General features: G+C 41.9%; 1 protein-coding gene across 1 annotated transcript in view; it reads right to left on the bottom strand.

Moving 5' to 3' along the window:
- Positions 1–1,139: 1,139 nt before the first annotated feature.
- The window catches only part of GPC4 (glypican 4), a 112,718-nt gene continuing 92,281 nt past the window's right edge, over positions 1,140–21,576 (bottom strand). Inside the window, exons 4-9 of the mRNA XM_048863255.2 lie at positions 18,392–18,557; positions 8,737–8,867; positions 7,950–8,096; positions 7,278–7,414; positions 4,287–4,462; positions 1,140–3,899 (exon numbers count right to left, since the gene is read on the bottom strand). Of these exons, the coding sequence (XP_048719212.1) occupies positions 3,691–3,899; positions 4,287–4,462; positions 7,278–7,414; positions 7,950–8,096; positions 8,737–8,867; positions 18,392–18,557 (966 nt within the window). The 3' untranslated portion in view covers positions 1,140–3,690. The remainder of the gene's footprint in view (positions 3,900–4,286; positions 4,463–7,277; positions 7,415–7,949; positions 8,097–8,736; positions 8,868–18,391; positions 18,558–21,576) is intronic.

Below are 21,576 nucleotides of genomic sequence, written 5' to 3'. Positions count from 1 at the left end.
TGGTAGCTGGGTAGTGGACACATGAGGCAGTTTGGGACAGGTTATAAATATTCAACTAAATTGCAAGGTTTTTTTGCACCTTGTTCTGCAAACTTCGGGTAGTGGCCACTGTCAGGGTATCTGAGTCCATTAATCACTGGTCTTATCCGATATAGGAATTCCCATGTTCCTGCTAAAACAATCATTTCAGAAAATGCTGACATTAAATATGGCATCTTCAGGTTTCAGAGTTAACAAGCTATCAAGACAACTAGGGGCAGTTCACACCTCTCAGAGGTATTGTTCCAGGTCATCTGCAAACTCAGAAGGGCACACATTGTATTAGTTTGCACTCACGTTTACAATTTTCAGGTTTTCTTTGCAACCATGAAAGCTAGAATGTTTAGTTTTTAAAAGAGAGCTTTGATTCTGGAGCACCAGAAGGGAGCTTTGATTCTGGAGCACCAGAAGAGGTATAAACTGCAACAAACCTTGTGGCCACTTTATCAAAGAAGAGAGGTATGATAAATGATATGAGAGGTATGACAAAATGATAAACTGATTGTTCTCAGATTAGCCAGTGATTTTGTCTTTTTCCATATTACTTTAATAAATGTATAGATGGAAGCCACCTTAAAAGCCAGGAGAAACAAAGAGGGTTCTGAATGGATGTTTCATTCAAAAGAATGCCATTACACAGTGTCACTTTTTCATTTCTCAAACATCTTAAGGCCAGAAGGGATTATTACGATCGTCTCGTCTAACCTCCTGCATAACACGTCACAGAACCTCACCCACCAATTTCAGCATCAAGCCCTAATTTCGGTTTGAGCTAGAGCAGACCTTTTACAGAATTATATAATCGTGATTCAAACACTTCAAGTGATTGAGAATCTACCACATATCTAGGTAAGTTGTTCCAAGGGTTAAAATTTGAAGTTGATGATTGTGGAGGTAAGAATTTATTTTTAAAAACTCAAGTTATGTAGTAAAGGCCCTAATGTTTACATAAAAATAATTGGGTCAAATGTAAAACAAGTGTCTTCAGCGGCTAGCCGTGTCTCAATCAGTACATCCACCCATTAAGAGGCCTACTGAATTTGTACCTAGGGCTGTAAACCGATTCCACACGCAACACAAAATCAAAGCAGAAACACAACTTTCTATCGTTCTACATTTACGTTTACTCTGGTTTCCGAGGCTCCAGATGACAATTTGTCCTTTTATATAGTGGAGGTTTGTTATTAACAAAATCTATCACTAGACAAGTTTAAAACTCGTGTCAGTTCTTTGCATTGTTCGCTTTTACAAAACTAATGAATAATAATTAGTAAGCAATTAGTTGTAAAATGATAAATATCAATTCAGAAACATTTTTTTTTGGTTAGGTACATAGTGGGCAGACTGTTCAAAAGCAGGAGAATTTACAAGTAACTTTCTTACATCTGAACACTTATATGCCAAAAACGGAGATCTTGGAAAAGTCAGCTGTTCTGAATACAAGGGCTTTTGTTCCATCTCATTCTCTGAAATAATTTAATTTTTTTCTTAGTTTAATTTTCTGATCTGCCAACTGGGTATAAGCCAGAAGGGTTATCCAGTCAGACCTTACTGTGATAGATTTACAATGGTAGTGTATCTAAGGTTTGTTTATTTCAGAATTAAAATTCAAATGAATATGACCGTTTAAATAATTAAAGGGCAACAGAAAAAATGCCATGAAACCAAACAAATCAGTAAAAGTCATGGAAACCATCAGCAATATTTAATTCAGAAATTCTCTTTGTTCGGGAACTTAGCTGAAAGAAAACAGCTGGCCTTCGTTCAATGCTCTAAATTAAAAACAATCTAACGAGGTCTATGGGGATAACTCTTTTAGCTACATATTGGAGACCAGATTCATTTCTACCAAGTAAATGTAATAGCACTCAAAGCTAGGAAGGAAATTCCTCAGAACTGAGGTAGTTTCTAAGTATCAGCACATTTTCCAATTCCTCACAAGGCAACTTAGCTATTTACAATTCATTTTTTCCCACACATAAATTTATAACCTTTTCAATTTTATGCTTCCGTGATTTGTTTTCCAAAGAAAAAATATAGCCAGAATATGAATATTCTACTAACATCATGTTTTAATAAATAACTGGCTACTTCTAGTAAAATTAAGCCTCCAGGATTGTTCATATCAGCCACGAATATTCGATCTTTATAGTATTGCAGAAATTTGGTGTGAAAATAAAGTTGAATAAAATGCTGACCCTGAGCTAACAAGTAGTTAATGTTTCAATATAAAAATAGAAAATTATCCTTGCAACACAAGGCTGGAATATAACAAAACCCTCTCTCTGTAGATTGTTCTCATGGCTGGAAGCATCCAGCCAGATTCTAATGGCTGTCCAAAAGCAGGAAGAGATTTGCAGAATAATTTTTAGTCTTTCTGCAGACTTTTAGTAACTCTTTTAAAGTGATTTCATTCCTTTTAAAAATATATATTTCTTTTATTTATGACTTGTCACTTACCACAAAACCGTTCCAGCTGGGAACGTGGAAAGGCGGGACTTCCTGCATAGCCAACACTATGGTCACTTGGTGCCTTGGCCAGTAGAACTGTGTGGTCTCTACCAATCCTCTGAAGTGACTGCATGGGACTCTCCTATCAGGTGGAATCGGTCAAGCCCACCCACCCAAGCCCATTCTTAAACTCAGGTCTGTCGGATGCAATGTGCTGCTGCCATGCTACTTGGCCAGTCTTAACCCTTGACCGTCTGATCAGAGGGAAACAAACTCTCATATAAAAGCATCTTATATAAAAAAGATCCCTAAACATGATCAACATTCAACTAAACAAATTTGCAGTCAGAACACATGTTGGCATTGGCATCAGCAACAATGTGAGTTGCATCCGACTGAACACTACCTGCTGAAGAGTGTGTGTGGGTGTGTGTAGGTGTAGAATTGGTGTACGGGGTTTATAGCTAATCACCAGGGTCTTGAGGAACAACTGACAGCTCTTCTTAGCTTACGCGAAACTGGAATTCTCTGTAGTCTCTTCTAATTTAACCAAACTTCCTGTAAAGGAAGTATAGCCTGCTCCTGGTATTAATGCTTTATGCAAATGGGGCATATGGCTTATAGACCAATTATGCCTTCACATTCTGTTCTATTGAATAAAGACAAATTACCTCCACTTCTCTCCAGATAAGGCAACTAATGTAACATGAATAAATGGGAAGTTAATTACATGAAACATCTCTTTTGCTTGTTGGGTTATTATTTTTTCCCCCGTAACATAACATGATAAATAAAACTTGCTTCTGTACAGATATTTCATATTTCAGAAACACATACTTGTTACATGCCGAGATAGGACCCTGTTTTTCTTGTAAGAAATGTGGTAAAATAAATTTTTTTAAAAAGGCAAGTGATAATAACACAAATGCATAGCTAACTACAGGTCTGTATATACACTTTGTTAGCCACCGTTAACATGGATTCTTGGTGAACAGGACAGACTAACAGTCCACGTCAGCGTTATTTCCAGAATAGCAAGTGAAAAAAAGAAAGATCAATACTTTAAACCCAGTGGCCACATAGTAAAAACTGTACACTGTTGTCCATTAACTTAAAAAGCAAAGTCACTAGATGGTATAAAAGTGAAAACAGGTGCCTTTTAATTCTGATGATAAAGTCTTTTCCGCCTAAGTTGCACAATTATCTCCATTGTCTTTGCATGGCCAAGAATAAGATGCTAAAGAACAAAGCTGCTTGTGATAGACCAACACTGGCAGCAGCAGAAGTGTTCGTGTTTTTATCAATCTTGTTAGTTTTCCCAGTAACTTCGGTTACATTGAACTCAAACTCGGGAGAACACTGCTGAAATTCACAGCCACTTCCACTTCCTTCCCCGCTGCTTTCATCACCTACAAGAAACCAACAAATTTTGCTTGTATTCCTTTCAAAGGCCCTGAACCAGAACACCAAACCCAAAGAGCACAAAAACCAAGTCCAGTGACTCCTTCCCCCAGGTGTTTAATTTTAGGCATTTGCTTAAACTGTAAAATGCTCCAGTGCCCATGGAATCTAAGCACAGGACTCCAGCCACTGAAACTTAAACACGCCCCAAAAGTTAAGCCTGTGCTTAAGTGCTGTCCCGGATAAGGGTGAATTCTAAGCACGAGGAAAGTTCAGATCCAAACGGTATTACGTGGGCTTCATTTCCAGCCCCTGTACACTTAGATGCTCAGTAGTGTACCTGAACTTTTACCAGCTCCCTCCGTATAACCAACCCAGTTAAAACCCACACTTACTTATATCAAGGAAGTCAACATCATTTCCGTTGTAAGCATTCTTCATTTTATTGGTCATCACCCGAAGGGCCATGATTTGCTGACGAATCACCATATCTGGTTTTGTAATGTCAACCTCTACCTCAGGATTATTCACCTGATTGGCTAAACCATTTCCGGTCACTGCAAAGACGTACCTAAAAAGGAAATCTTTCCATTATAAAGATGCACATTGTGTTATAAGGTGTGTTAAGAGGTTCTGAGAGTTCTCTTACACCCTTTGAATATAGGCCTGTTTTCACTCAGGATTTTTGAGAAACAGGATTTTCCTTTCTGTATAAAAAGAGAAAAATACCAGGCCCCCTGAAGTAAAATGGCTTGTGAGGACAGAAAAGGATTCACCATCATTTTGGACAATAAAGAGAATCTCCATGATCCTTCATCTTTATGGCTATATGACACGTCAGCACAGTGTAGTTTGAGCTCAGTGTCAGTCTGGATCAAAGGCAACAGTGTTACTCTGCATTTGCACCAGCATAACTGAGATCAGAATTTGCTGGCGTGAATGTTATTTCTCAGGATATGAAAGCTACAACTTCGGTTTCCTCAATAAACAAAGGATGTATTAGTGATTTATAGGGGAGATCGACAGAAGATGTAGTGACTGAGGGACTGAACATCCAATTTGCTCAACTCTAGCAGAAAGATGACACATGTAATCAGATTTGTAAGATCAGATGTTGTGAAACAATATTACTTATTTGTTTTAAAGGGCGAGATTGGAGAAGAATTTATATTAGTCTTTCCCAAGCACTGGGGTGGCCAGAATCAGTCTGACAAGAGGTTAGAGGGAACATGCTGGTTGAGAGCACGACGATGTACAGCGAAGATACAAACCCTGGTTACTTTAGATCAAAACGAAAGTGAAGAATTTGAGAAAAGTAACTTTTTTAACCTAATTTTGTTAAAGATTATTTATTCTTTAAAATTCATGTTTGTAAGTATCAGAAGTTAGACCCTGATTCAGGAAAGCATCCTTATTCAAGAACAGCAGTATGTGCTTAACTTTAGGCACTTGCTTAACTCCCACTAAAGCAAATGTTCCATTGCCTAGGCTGTGAGCATGCGATGCCAGTCAATGTGACTTAAGCACATGCCTAAAATTAAGCGCTGTACTTAAATGCTGTTCTAAATTGGAATGGATTTTAAGTGTATTCTTAAGCGCTGTCCTGAATTTGGGCCTTAATGTTCAGTGTTTAACATCATTGTTGTGGTTAGATGTTCTGTAGAAAATTTGGAGGGAGATTTAGGTGTGACAGTTTATTGATCGTTCATCTTTTCAGAGCAGTGCAGTATAGGAGGATAGTGACAGGATTTGAAACATCCACATATTAAGGGTATAGAGTGCAGGAGGTACAAAGGGTGGGGAGGGATCCTCTACTTTCCCTAGCTGGGACGACCAGCGCTTCCCCAACATGCCCCCTCCACCTCAGCTGATGCAGCAAAAACTCCACCTCTTTCAGCTGCTACATTGGCCTACTCACCAGTGACCAGTTAGAAGGTTTCCCTAGTGAGTAGAAGATCAATGGGATCTAATGCCTGGGATAAGCTACCAGCAGAGGCAGATACTGGCACTATTTATTGAGAAGACAACCCAAAACGCAGGGAAGCTGAGTTTTATAGAGGTTCATGAAATTTAAATTCTGCATAAAGGGCCTGCTCCTGCTTTCATAGAAGTCGATTGCAAAACTCCCATTGGTTGGGGAAAAACCAAAACAAACCCCGATAACCATTCTGCAAAAATTTCCACGCTGTTTTCATTTCACAGGTTCAAAATTGGTCTATTTTCCACAAAACTTCAAGCAACTTTTTCTCACTTTTTAAAAAAAGGAGGACTTGTGGCACCTTAGAGACTAACCAATTTATTTGAGCATAAGCTTTCGTGAGCTACAGCTCACTTCATCTGTGAAGTGAGCTGTAGCTCACGAAAGCTTATGCTCAAATAAATTGGTTAGTCTCTAAGGAGCCACAAGTACTCCTTTTCTTTTTGCGAATACAGACTAACACGGCTGTTACTCTGAAACCTGTCACTTTTTAAAAAAACTTCCTTCTTTTGCTTGGGGTTTCGGTGAACAAAAAACTTTGACACAGGATTAAAAATAAAAAGTCAATTAAAAAAAACGGGGAAAAGTTTTGGGGAAAGACAGAACATTTCTACCACATGAATAATTTCCCCCCAAAAGTTCTTTTTTCAAAAAGAGAGGCCATTTAAAAAAAACTGTGTGAAGAATTTCAACGGGTTCTTTTGCTAACCTCAGGAGTATAAGGTAAGACCTAAAACACTGACAACGCCAACCAAATTCACTTGTCTCTTTCCTTCCCTCTGATTTCTGTTCCGACAATAACCTTCATGTAGGTTCCCAACCCTAGAGGAGACATGTCACTTAAGAAAAACATGCTGACCATCATCACAGGTTTCTGGCAGGGTTGATTCTCAGCAGCAATCCCACCCTGGCCTACCTGCCAGAAGTGCTCCATGATCCCTGGAACAGACCCTACATCCCTGAGCCTGTATGAACAGCAGGAATCTAGAGGTCAGCCAGATGAGAAGCAGGGTGGTCCTGTGAGGAGGGCATTACCCTAAGACTTGAGAAACCTGGGTTCAACTGCCACCTCTGCCACAGACTTTCTGTGAGTCTGGGCAAGTCACTTAGCTACACATTTTTTTTTAAAGCAACTAGGGTGCTTAACTATTATTGACTTTCAGTGGGACTAAGCTGCTAAGGCAATTTTGCAAGCGTTATCCTTAGAGATTCTCTGCCTCAGTTACCATTTTACCACCTTACCTCACAGGCAGTTGTGAAGATAAATACATTCAAGAGTACTATGGCGACAGGCACCATATAAGACCCTGAGCTAGATAATCAGCCAACCCACAACCAGACAGGTTCTGAAGGTCTGAATTACAAGGTCAGACATGAAGGAAGTTAGCTCAGTTAAGCTTATCCAGACCTGCTCTTGGCACTTCCATTCCAACACTCATCCTCAATGACACGCCCAGCAGCCATCTTCTCGTCATTACAAATGTTGCCAGGGAGAGATGACCAAAACTTTTTGGCTTGCTTCAGTTTTTCTTTCACATCAGTAACCTATTTTAAAAAGGAAGCACAATATAGAACATCAATGTGAACCAAATTTATTTCTCAAAAGTAAAGCTGAAAATAGATTTGTAAAACAAGAGACGTGTTTGGGCCAGATCCCGAGCTGGTGCAAATCAATGGCGTTTCATCAGAATCAGTGGCCTCTAGGGAGTTTTTAAATGCAAAATTAAAAACAAGATTTTCAAACACGACATTATTCATATGTGAAACCACTAACAGAGGCACTTACCTGAAATACAAGCGCTGAGCTAGCTCCTGTCTAGAGCTGTACGCAGATTACACCCTTTAAAGAGTATAAGAAAGTTGCAAGTTTCCTCAACTACTTTTAAAAAGATCATCAGGTTATGGACTGGCAAAGATACAGACTGGGGCATGCACAGACGCCCCCAATTACTTGAGCCTCTCACCTACACAACCTGCCTTTTAAGCTTGCCAAAGCTAGCTGGGAGGGCGACAAAGCACCATGTGTTTATTATGAACAGCCCTTGTTCAGTATCAGTGAGACAGGCCAATAGGCACTCACCAGTCTATCCAAACTCGTGCCAGCAGCGGTAGTTGGCCGCTCCTCCGGGTTGTAGGGTCTAAAGCGAGCACTGAAGCCATTTTCAGAGACTGAGCGAGAGGCCCGGCCCTGCGTCAGCGTTTTAGGCTGTCCACATCCTTGGAAAACCTAGGTGATTTGATTAAGTAGCTTCAGAGGACAGGATTTCACACCAGACATTTACCACCCCTCAGTATTCCTATCCAAACACAGTTTACCAAATATTCCTTCCCCAGACAGAGATGATAAAACAGCACTAAAATACACACGAATTGCAGCTAAGGCCTGGTCTACACTACAGTTAGGTCGATGTAAGGCTTATGTTGACCTAACTCTGTAAACATCCACACTGACATGTAGCTCCCCCCGACGTAATTCACCCACGACACTGACTTAACAACGCTGCCTCCACGAGAGGCGTGGCGCTTAGGTCAACGTAGTTAGGTCGAGGCGGTGCCCGTGTAGACACCGGGTTGCTGACATCAACTGTTGCTGCCTTTCTGAAGCCGCCCCACAATGCCCCGTGCAGACAGTTAATTCGGTGCAAGCGGCCGCTCACCGCCAACACATGGAGCATAGCGTGGACGTGCAAGAGCGATGTAATGACTGCAGTGGCTGTATGTCGACATAACTTAGGTTGATTTAATTTTGTAGTGTAGACTAGCCCTAAGACAGTTCTTTTAATGGGAATAGATAAATGTAAATGCTGGAGGAATAAAAACAGAATTTTCTTTTTAGCTTTTTTCTTTTTGAAGTGCTGGTGATATACCTTTTGAGACACTTGCATGCTGTTCTCCTGCATGTTCATGATCGCATCAGAAATTTTCACATCGATTGGGTCCATGACTGACTCAATGTTAAAAGGACCCTCTAGTCTCTCAGCCACCATCAACATAGAATCTAATACAGAAAAAGAGATTTTAAAAGTGTTTTAATTAGCGGAGGGACTTCAAATATGGCACACAAGTGCATAGAGCAGATTAGGTTTACTCTGCTTTAAGTAGCCCATTTAAATCCTACTCCAAAGTGAAGGAAAAATCTCACATATGCTACTCAGGTATCTTTAGTGTAAAACTCTTAGCAAAGCAACCGTTAGTTGCATGTTGAAACTTCAACTGAAGATTTTGCTCTATGTCACAAAATCTTTTATAATAGGTATCACTGGACTCAATTTGTCAGCTGCTGTCAAGGATTAGAGACCCATCCTGTTGACAAAGCGGAAGGCCTAGGCAAGGACAACAGGCCACTCCACAAGTGCAAAAATTAGCCATTGAAATTCCACTGCTGCATGGTCGGCATCTTTAAAAAAAGATGTTCTACTTCTGGGTTTTAATTATTCCAGCTAGTAAAGGGATGGAGCTGGAAGCTTGTTGGACCAGTTACAATAAACCTGTATACAGCAAAAACTATATTTAATGAGGGAGAATAATCATCACAATTCCCTTCAATTCAATCAGCAAATAACCACTGGAACTAATCTCTACTTATAGAGAGGATATTACAAGTACTTTTATTTTAAACAGGGCTCCATTGTATCTTTTTAAAGTATCTCCACAGTTAAGACAGAAAGAAAAATACCAGCTTCTTTATATTTACCATGAATGCAGAAAGCAAAGGAAATAGTGATTAAAATCGACAGCACTGAAGTTTGTAATTTTTTTTTATATTAAAGAGAACTTTTCACATCTGAAAAAAAATCAAAGGTTATACTCACTAGCGTTATGCAGACAGCACAAGTTGAACAGTGAAACTGCATGAGACCATCACTAAAGGCTTTAGACTAAAAATTTCCTTTGACATCTCACTTATGAGTGAGGGGATGGAAGAGACCTATGGCAACCATCAACCTAGTTTTCCTGCCACTCCAGGACCATTCTCTGCTATACATTTACTAGTCAAATGTAGCACTAAATGTGCCAAGCTATGGGGTTTCCTCCACTTCCTTTGGGAATATTAGCAGCAAGAAACTTTTTGTAATGTTCAGTTTGAATTTTCAAGTATGCCCAATGTCCCTTATACTATTCTTAATTACTAATCTCCCTTCTTGGTGTTTACTCCATTCAGATATTTGACGATGTGTTACCTAACAGTTATCTCCTAGCCAAACTAAACTCTCGTTAACTCCCGCCTCATTTTGTCAGGATACAGCTACAAACTTGTAATTTTTCAATTGTTTTTGTTTTTTAATTCTCATAATCCTACGGCGTGGGCCATGCAGGAGGTCAGACTACATGATAATCATAATGGTCCGTTTGGGCCGTAAAAGTCTGTGAATGGGTTCCCTCTTCATTCTGATGATGTGCCCGTTCCACTCCAGGAAGTGGAAATGGGAGTTTCTCATTCAAAGAACTCAAATCTGCTCAATTCAAGTATTTTGCGTGATACTCATTCCCCAATCAGAAGCAGAAAATTCCTGTGGATTTATATTGGTGGATGCATGCTTATAAAGAGACTCCATTCAACATAGATTTATTTTTGGCCTTTGCCCTTATGCTCAATTAATTTTCAACTAAATTAAAATATACCAATAAAAATGCAAACTACAATTAAGCTACCTGTACATTTAAAAACACCAGTGTACCGTATGCAGCAGCAGCATACTGATCAGATAAACCCACTTATTAAAAATGCAAATAAATATTTTAAAGTATTTTCTGCGGGCTGGCTGACTGATCAGGCGTTAGCTAGCACATCTCAAAAATTATCGAAAAAAGTTTATAATACTTCAGAGTGCATAATTAATTTAGACCACAATTAACGTTAACCTTGAGAATCATGGCATCATTGAGTATATGCTCTCTCTCAATTAAGCCAAGATGCCAATATTTAAGAACCAAAATCTGATGAAAGCTACAATCTGTAGGAACCACACTAGCACAAACGGAAGCAGCATTAATGAGAGAGCTGCTGCACCGGTGTGGCTGGAATTTAGCCATCAGGGACTACAAACAGGTCTCCACTAAATGTATATACAGACAGTAATAACAAATGAAATAAAGAGTCTTAGACTGTATTGTGGTGGCCCCCAATAAAGTGATGCTTCAAACCTCTGAGTAATGACTGCTAGCATGAATATACCATTGTGCTAGAGGAGAGAAAAATGCTTTTGATGTGCTGGCAAATAGAGACTTTTGTAAACAAGTGGAGCACAGCTTAAATGTGTTCATCATTGTCAAAGCTTTTGGGGGTTTTCACGCACATAAAGAACATCCCATCATAGTTTGGAGGAAGCCGCTCATTTCAAATAAAAATATTATGAATAGACAGATAATAAACACACAAAATGTATAGTTTTTAACAAGAAAATCTTCCATTTTGTAACTACTTAATACCCCGAGTGGCCAGGAAAGGCCCCAGATCAATAAAGTGTTTGTGAAAGACTGAAAGGAAACATAAACCCTAATTCTTCTGGCTGTTTGGAGTCTTTGTAAACTTTGAGCTGGGCAGGCCATACACAAGAGCATGGGAATGTAGAGCGAATTGGGGTCTTTGTTACTCCTGGTGCCATGGCGTTACATGTATCACAGCTAAGGAATGCAGCCTCTGCTTTGACTGCTGATATAGAAAATGCATTCGGCCTCCAGCAGAGCTGCCAAAGCTGGCTATAAAAGATAAGGAAAGTAATAATTGGCCTTGGAGAATATATTCAACTGTAGCTCTTCAGCAGCCGTGATGGCTGCTGACAAGAAGCACTAAATGAAAATAAACTTTCATTAAAAAAAGAACAAGAAAAAAGTGCATCTAGGCCACAGTTTTTATTTGGGGGATATCCGACTGGCTCCTACCTCCTGCCAGGAATTGGCTGGTGTACCCGCCAGCAATCATAACTAACAGTAAAGTCCCTCTGGCAGCAACATTTGACATTAATAAGGTTGGCTATGATTCAAGCTAATGTTAGCACTGCTACACTATGTGATGGGGAACAAGTTGCACCTAAGTATAATTTACAGTTTTATTGCAAAAGGCCTCCTGAAAAAGTTCTCCCCCAAAGGTTCAGGTTCAAAATAATTGATATTTGTACAAATGACTGCAAGGTGGTTCAGAGAGTCTGATCTGCCTCACAAAACTTTGGCATAATGCAAAATTTACTCCAGATCTATTCATTTGTTATGAACACACTGAGTGCAAGAGTTTTGGGAAGACAGAGGTGGATTTGAAAAATATATAGTTCCATCCATTTTCCTCCTGCATACATTTGTCCTCGCGTCTGGCATTGAGACGATCCTCAGCAACAAAGCAACTCAATCTCACTAAGGAAAGCAATTCTTGTGCATTGTGCCACCAATAATCAGAAACCCACATCTTCAGCGTCTAACTTGGAGAACAAAAAGGCAGTTTTCAGACTTAACCCCAAGATTTGATTTAAGGACAGGGAAACCTTGACCGTTCATTAACAGCAATCATTTAAAAAAGGGAAAAATTCCTTTCACACAAACTAGCAGAGAGATGTATATGGAGACTGAATTCTACAATCGTAGAGTAGATTAAACCCCTGTGAAAAAATCATGAAAAGGCACTGGAGATTAACACTGTTCATTCATATGGGGTTTTTCCAATAGCTCATTTGAAACAAAGTATGCCCTGTATAACTGTGTCAAGAACACATTTCAAAACTGGGGAAATTATTTATAACTAATTCGGAGCGGGGATGACAAAACGTTACTGAACATGTTACAACTTTTGCATGGTGCTTTACAGACATAAAAGAGAAAAATTCTCTGCCTTGAAGAGTTTACAAATCTCAGGCCCTGATCCTGCACAGATTTACACACATGCTACACTTAAGTCACTTCATCTCCTCATGCACTTGAAGTGAGGCATGTGGAATTTGTTTTAGATGCTTCTACAGAAAGCACATCTTAATGTTTTCATTTCCTATATTCCAGGCAAAAACAAGCAAACAATGTAAAAAAAGTAACTAACACACAGCGTTGCCAGCAAATATATATTTGCAAGTGTAGCACTGAACACCTAAGTAATGAGTGGGCAGGTGATATTCTGGGAAGAAAACATTTAGAGAATTATGTCACACTTCCTCCTGGGAAATGTTTACTTATTTTGCCCTGTTTAATAATCTTAATTTTTGTACGCAATTACTGAACATCACTGTGTAGATAATTCACTGGCTTTCCCCAAGTTTCATTTTCAGTTGCATACAACCTGCAGCAATTAGCTGCTTATTCTTTTGTCTGCTCTCCAGCATTATGCCTTCCCTTTCATGGGATTCCTCTTTTCTACTTGGACTAGACCTTTGCACGTCTTCCACTCTTTAAGCCATTTCAGCTACTAGTGGGGCTGAAACACTTAATATTCACATCTGTGTGAGCGCATGTGAAAGTCAGCATTCTAAAGGATCTCTTGAAAGCCTAATTTAGTGCTGAACTTTCAAACAGTGTTAAAGTGGTAATTAGCTCCCTCCATGGAATGCGCAGGCAAAATTTTCATCAGAAAATATTATGCACACGCATTGTTAACGTAGACAACACGTGTGTGTATCAAACGCTAGCTTAAAATATGGTAATTATCAGCAATTCCTTTTTTTAACACGTGCAACTTAAAGAGTAGAAAACCTTTACTAGCCAAATACTTTTTTAAAATGTGCTATTACTGAATGTAAATGCACCATTGTCTTGGGAGTGGCGCTCATGCACCATTTGTGTGCTTCAGCACACACTGCACGAAGAGAGAGGGCTGCTCCTGAAGGATCCTTTTACAGACATCAAGACTCCTTTAAAACATTTTCTGAAGATTAAACTGTCAAACTCAAGTTTGGTATCACTACTAGCAAGGGTCGATAAAAAAGAGGGAGGAGAAAGGAACAGGAGGGACTGGGTAACAGTAATAACTTTCCAGAGTTACCAAGTAAGGCATGTGCACATTTTAATGGACGATGTGGGTCTACGGGCCTAGTCTGAAGCTCACGGTCATTAACAAAGACTCTAACGAATAATTCACCTTCACCACCCCACTATTCCTATAGACTTTATGGCAGAACTAAAGCTTTAGGAGGGAGAAGAGCCTGGTGAATGATGGCTTGATGAACAGGTTTGAGGATGGTACCCCAAGTTAAAGAGGCGGCGTGGAGAAAAGCATATGCACATTTTGCAGAGCAAAGGAGATCAAGGGGCACGGAGGGTACTGGGAAAACAGACCAGGCCAAACACGAGAGAGGCTGCATGGGAAAGGACCTTGGAGGCAAAGACAAAGGGACAGTTTACCAGTGTCACTCCATTGACATGGCTAGTGTTAGGCCAATTTACACCAGCTGAGGATCTGCCCCAAGCTGTTTTACTGTGACACACAATGTGACCAACAGCCAGAAAAATGACTCAAAATCCGGGAAGGAGGAGGAACAATGCTGTGACAACAAGCCAGAGAGACTCTTCTATCAGCAGCAATCTGAATGAAATGGAGAGGAAGCAGGTTAGTCTCAAACATATCAGAGATGGGGAGGTTGCAGAAGCTGGCTTGAGTCAGTGTGTGGATGGTTAACTTAACAGCAAGGATAGATAGGAAGTGAGACAGGGCTTGGGCACATCATATACACGGGCAGGGGAGAGGCAGGAGGCAAAGATGCCCCATAAGTTATGAGCCTGGATGAGAAGGGAGTATGGAGGTATTATTGACCACAACAGACTGAAGATAGGGAAGAATCTCTGGGAGGGAAGGTTACGTGCCCTGCTTTGGCTTTATGTTGAACATGAGATGAGCCACCCGAGAGCAGATTGCGTGCACGTGTGACAGTCAGCCAGACACGAGACTGAGGCATAGGAGACAAAAATGGGTGTGAAGAGGTGTTTGGGCATCTCAGGTGACAGTTCAGCCCGGTCCAGGTGAGCATTGAGATCACCCATAGGACAGAGTACAGAGAGAGGAGTGGGAGACTCCAACAGGGAAGAAAGGCGGAAGAGGTGCTGAAGGAGCGACAGTGAACGAAGTGGAGAACTCTGGCCCCGATTCAGCAAAGCAAGCCCAGGTTTAACTAAGAATGTGCTTAAGTCCATCTGTATTCACAGAAATATTTCAGCACACTGCTCAAGTTAAGGACGTGCTGAAATATTCTGCTCAATCAGGCCCCAAGAGTGGACAGGACTGTGGAGGCCAAAAGGACGGCAGTGGCTCCTGGAGGAAGGCGTGATTGCCAGTATCCCCAACTGCAGAAGGTCAAGGGAGACGAGGATGGAAACAACTGCTCGAGCCTGAGCAAGGAAAAGATCACTTGAGACTGGTAAAGAATGGTTTCCATGCAGCAGAGAGGTGGAAGCCAGTCTGGTGTGAATCCGGCAGTGGGTCTGAATCCTTATCGCCTCAAGGTTTCAATGGCACCCTGTGGTCTCATTTTCTCATGTTTTAGGCATCTTGTATATGCCCGACTAACAAAATGTCTAAGGCCTGGTCTACGCCTAAAACTAGTATGTCACTCAGGGAAATGAAAAACTCACACCCTGGAGAGAGAGACAGACAGTCAGGCCAACCTAAGCCCCAGCACAGATGCTGCTAGGCTGGCAGAAGATTTCTTCCATTGATCCAGCTACTATCTCTTGAGGGGGCAGATTAACTACAGTGACTTCAGAAGCTGTGAGATACTGCAGGATTGGTACCTCCCTCCATTGATCTGAGAGCGAACTCAGAGTGATGATCATGGAGTTACATTGTGCACAGACCCTACAATTCCTAACCATTTCCAAAGCGAATCTAAGGTTCTACACTTCAGACATATGAACTGTTTCCATGCTCTCAATCACACCCACAACCACTAGTGTGCATCTGTGACTTGTTGGCAATGCATTTGGCTGTAATGTGGGGATTCCCATGGTTAGAAGCTATCTTTCGAACTTTGTCCTCTTGTTAGAGCTTTTCTTCCTAGTATTAAAGAGGTCTGGTATATTCTTACAGACCTTATAGTATTTTTAAAAAAATTGTTGCATTTATTGTGTAGATAGAGAAAGGAAAAGCAGGTGCAAAACAAGCTATTACAGAGGATGTTTAATGCCGGTTCTTGTCTAACCTGTTCATTCATTTATCCCAACCTCTGCAATTTCATGTTATAAAAGCACAAGTATTAAACCATTTTCTTGTGTCAGAGATAATTTAGGAGACACTGGAAAGGAGAGGAATAAATGGTCAGTTTTCACAAAGGAGAGATGTAAATAGCAGGGTCCTCCAAGGATCTCTACTGGGACCAGTGCTGTTCTACATATTCATAAATGATCTGGAAAAGGGAGTTAAGCAGTGAGGTGGCAAAATTTGCAGATGACACAAAATTACTCAAGATAGTTAAATCCAAAGCTGACTGACAAGAGTCACAAAGGGATCTCACCAAACTGGATGACTGACCAATAAAATGGCAGATGAAATTTAAAGGTTGATGTGTGCAAAGTAATGCATGTTGGGAAAAATAATCCCAACTATACATCCAATACGATGGGGTCCAAATTAGCTGTTACCACTCAAGAAAGAGAACTTGAAGTCACTGTGGGTGGTTCTCTGAAAACATCTGCTCAATGTGCAGCAGCAGTCAAAAAAACTAAACGTTAGGAACCATTAGGAAAGGGATAAATAAGACAGAAAATATCCTAATGCCACTATATAAATCCATGGGATGCCCACACCTTGAATACTGCGTGTGGTTCTGATCACCCCATCCCAAAAAAGATATACATCTCTACCCAGATATAAGGCGGTCCTCGGGAGCCAAAAAATCTTACCGCGTTATAGGTGAAATCGCATTATATTGAACTTGCTTTAGCCTCAAGCATTTCTGTTATTAATAGTCACTTCCTGCCCCCTGACTGACTCCTCGGAACCCCCAACCCATCCAACTCCCCCCGCTCCTTGTCCCTTGACTACCCCCTCCAAAGACCCCCCAGCCCCTAACCACCTCTCCCAAGACCCCACCCCACCCCCTATCTAAGCCCCCCTGCTCCCTGTCTGCCCCGACCCCTATCCACACCTCCGCCCCAGGGACTCCCACGCCCTATCCAATGCCCCCGTTCCCCGCCCCCTGACCGCCCCGCCCCCAGAACCTCCCAACCATCCAACCCCCTCCCACCCCCCCCCCCCGGCTCCCTGTCCTCTGACTGCCCCCTCGAGACCCTCTGCCCCTTATCCAACCCCTCGGCCCCGGCCCAGCACCCTTAACACGCCGCTCAGAGCTGCGTGTCGGAGCCAGATGCGCTGGTCTGCCAGAGCGCACAGCCTCGCCCCCCCCAGAACGCTACTTTACCACGTTGTATCCAAATTTGTGTTATATCGGGTCGCGTTATATCGGGGTAGAGGTGTATTAGAATTAAGAAAAATACAGAGAAGAGTAACAAAAATTATTAGGGGTCTGGAACAGCTTCCGTATGATGAGAGATTAAGAAGGCTGGGACTGTTCATCTTAGAAAGAGAGACGACTAAGGGGGGATATGACCGAGGTCTATAAAATCATGACTGGTGTGGAGAAGTCAAGAAGGAAGTGTTACTTACCTCTCCACATAACACAAGAACCAACGGTCCCCCAATGAAATTAATAAGCAGCAGGTTTAAAACAAATAAAAGGAAGTATTTCTTCACTCAACACATAGCAAATCTGTGGAACTCATTGACAGGGGACATTGTGAAGGCTAAAAGTATAACTGGGATGCAACCCCATGCTCCAGGTGTCCCTAAGCCTCTAACTGCCAGATGCTGGGACTGGACAACAGTGGATGGATTACTTAAAAGTGCCCTGTTCTGTTCTTTCCCTCTGAAGGATATAGTGGGCTAGATGGACCACTGTGGCTGTTCTTATGTTAAACAGATGAAAGAGCGTCCCCGTGGCAATAGCGGAGCAATGTGTGATACCTAAGAGGTATGTGTCTTGGGGCAGAGAGTCTTAAGAGATAGCAAACCGCTATCACAGACTATCCCCATTACTTCAGTGGAGAATTCTCTGAGGCCATTAGACACTTGACTTTCACTTTCCTGGACACTGTGCTGGGTTCAGGCTACCCACCTACAAAGCAGAGAGAAGCATGTGTAGAAATGAGTTGAATTGTGATGGTCCAGAGATGAAGTGCGAGCCAGATGAAACCTGTGTGCCATATGTGCACCCTCTTTTTTACCTTCCATTATTAAAAAGGTTGGCCTATTTCAGTAACCTTCAGGAGACACAAATGGCAAAATAAAACACAGGTTTGCTTCCAGGAGGTGACTTGTATGCTGTAGGTCAATTTTATTCAGAAAATCATTGGACTGGAGAATGGTTTTGATACAGACACGTGGAGGGTCACAAGGTAAAAGATCCGTGTTGCCACCTAGTAGAGCCGCTGAAAGGAAGATAAAGATTTCTGCACTTAGATAAGAAGCATCTTCGGTACCACACACAAATGCAGTGCAAACGGGAACACGCCATGCCAGGCACATGCTTACACGCACCGTCACAATCCACACGGTCTCACCTATAAAGTTATTCCACTCTGTGTCCAGATCCCCTTGATTGGCCAAGCAGCCTCTCATGACATTAAAGCAGTAGTTGTAACAGGGCCTCACGGTAACTAGGCCTCGACAGTATGGACAGTACATCATCTTCAGCAGCGCTCGCTCACCCTGAGGCGTTGGGTTCACCTTTGAAAAGAAAAAGGGGAAAGGAGAAGAAAGTTACAGGTCAGTCACAAAAGAAAAAACACCACACCTACAACAGCGCGGGAAAGAACACTGATGGAGAGGAGCAGAAATACCAGCCAGAAATACCGCTGCAATTCTGCTGTTCGGTAGTTCTACCTGAAACACCGCATGATGGCGGACAATATATTTACTCTCTCTTTCTCTCTCACACACACACACACACACAGAGTTGGGTGTGCACAGCAGCTCCCATTGGCTGCGGTTCCCAGCCAATGGCAGCTACAGAACCGGGGCTTGGGATGGAGCGGAGACAGCACATGGAGCTAGGGAGCTGGGGCCGCTGCTTCCCAGGAGCTGGGTAAGGAGCCTGCCTCAGCACCTGCGGTGCCCCCCCGAGTCGCCCCTCTCCCCAGCACCTGCGGCACCCCCTGTGTCCCCTCCCCTCCCCTCCAAGTTTTAGTCAGGGGTATTTTGAGTAGAAGTCATGGACAGGTCACGGGGCCGTGAATTTTTGTTTACTGCCCATGACCCGTCCATGACTTTTACTAAAAATACCTGTGACTAAAGCGTAGCCTTACCTATAATCAACCAGCAAGGAACACCATTAACACAGGCAGACGGCTAATGCTGCTCCCTCCCTCCAGCTGGTCCTGTTTTCATTTCTACTCTTCCTTGAGTACCAATGGGCAGGGCTCTCTCTGGTAGCCTCACTCTCTTACCTCAAATTCCAGCCCTAGAACACAACAGCTCTACGAGAGATACCTTGGGTTAGTTTAGATCTAGTACCTATCTAGGTTAGATAACAGGCCTACTCTCTCCTGGAGCCATCCCCATTTGAATGAGGTGGGCCACTACAAGTTTTTCAATAGCACATGGCAGAGATAAGAGGGGATGAATCTTCAAACTGACTCATCCCAGGGTTTCCACTTATGTTCATCCAAAAAGAGCTCTCTGAAGCAGGCGACGGTAATCCCAGATATCCTTTACAGTTCTGTTTTCAAAAATGACTCATGATCATTCACATTTTAGTCACTCCTCCTTGGCAAAGTTTCACATCATTGCATGACACAATTTTCACATATAAAGCAAGTCTTAAAAGCTGTGATGAAGAGGTACATTACCATGATGCATTAATGCCAATGGAATTGTATGGTTAAGTGCTACACACCAAACCGAGAATATAGCTCTAAGAATAAATAAGCATTGATTAACCAGGTGAATTATGCAGATGGAAAAACGAAGCAAGATCAGATTAATACATTTGCATTAAAGGACCCTTCCCTGCCTGTACAAACAACATTGAGTATTATCCAGGAAAAAATTGGATTATTATTATTTTCGCCCAGGAATGAACATTACATACACTGGAAGATAAATGTAGTGGTTAGAAGTGGCATAACCAGTATCAGCTACTGGACGACTGGGGGAAGAAAGGGGGTCTCAGAAAACAAAACAAAGAATAAATTGTTTATTGTTGTTTATTTAAACCCTGGCACCATTGGAAGTGACCAGTCTAAATGTCTATGCCTGAAATAGATACTATAGTATGTAGGAATAGGAAAATTTATCTGTGCCTTTCCTGAAATTTTTCCTTTTTGGAGTTATGAGGTGCACAGATTGATGACACTGGATTTCTGCTCTATGAAGCACTGGATGCAGACCAGACAGTCAATCAGCAGGAGGAGAGTTTTGGCTCCATGTCTGATAATAGCCAAGGAGATCTCTAAACACTCCATATCGGTAAGGAAAATTAAGCCTTAAGACTAAACTGAGCAAATCTCCTGCTGAGCAAGGAATTTGATGACCAACCAAACTGTCAGTGCCAATTAATAATCCTATAGCTCTTCCCAGTTAGCAGCCCACTCAGGGTAGGTTGGATCTGTGGATCTCAGAACTCCAAAAAAAAATTTTCAGGTAAGGCACAGATAAAATTTTCCTATTCTTATTCATAAGGTCTACAGAGCCATGACATTGGGATTTACATAGCAGTGCCCGCTGTGGGGAGGAACAGGGGAACCACCCACAGTTGCATACCGATGCAAAAGGGGGTTATCCTTTCCTAATAGTTACTGGGATCCTACAGTGAGGAGCACCCCTCCCCAGAAAGCAGAAGCAAATGACTGGACATCCAGCTGGGAGAATTTGGAGAACATACGAACAGATGACCAAGTGGCAGCTTTACACAATTACTCATATGAAGCATATGATCTTTCTACCCATGCAGTTGCCACAGCTCAGAGAGCACCCTCATTTTGGAAGATGGAGTTACACTTTCTGACTTCTATGCTTTGAGGAACAATAGCTTAGCCACCTGGAAAACGTTGAAGCTTTCTTTCCCTGTGACACTAGAATAGAAAACATGAATAACGCACGCACCTCTCTGGACTGAGTGGTTGGTGCAGTGGATTTTCTTTTGAGAGCTCTGTGGATGTCCAAAGTACACCACGGTTTCTATATGGGGAGTGACAGAACTGGGCAGAATGATGGAATGACAATTTCCAAGTCATTTCCTGCGCTCTATGAAGCCTGGGATTAATCTTTGCTATGAACAGGGTGTCTGTTCCGAGTACCCACTTTATCTTTAAGAAAGGTGCAATATTGATTGAAATTCCAGGAAAAACAGCTTCAGGTCAGACACCGTGTGTGCTGACGCAACTGCTATTGAAAGGGCCATTTTAATGGTTAGAAAGTAATGAAACACCTTCAGGAGTGGTTCCAATGGAGAGCCTGCAATGGGACTGGGAACCAGGTTAAGATCCCAGGAAGAAACTCTGTGCACTTCAGGAGGATGTAGCAGAGATGCTGCCGGCAAAAAATGCTGGCCATCTGTGCAAGAGGAAACACACTACTTTCTCACTGCATTATGGATGCTGGACACAGCAGCAACTTGCCAGTGTCTAAACTGACTCCATCTTGAAGAAATTCGAGAATCCATTGGTACTGATGTAGACATAGGGTGAGACCCTTGTCCCGATACCAATGGGCCTTATACTCTTAGTAGATTTCTTTCTGGAAGCTA

This window comes from Caretta caretta, chromosome 9, assembly GCF_965140235.1.
Source record: "Caretta caretta isolate rCarCar2 chromosome 9, rCarCar1.hap1, whole genome shotgun sequence".
Lineage (NCBI taxonomy): Eukaryota > Metazoa > Chordata > Testudines > Cheloniidae > Caretta > Caretta caretta.
This window is presented reverse-complemented; position numbering and strand designations above follow the sequence as displayed.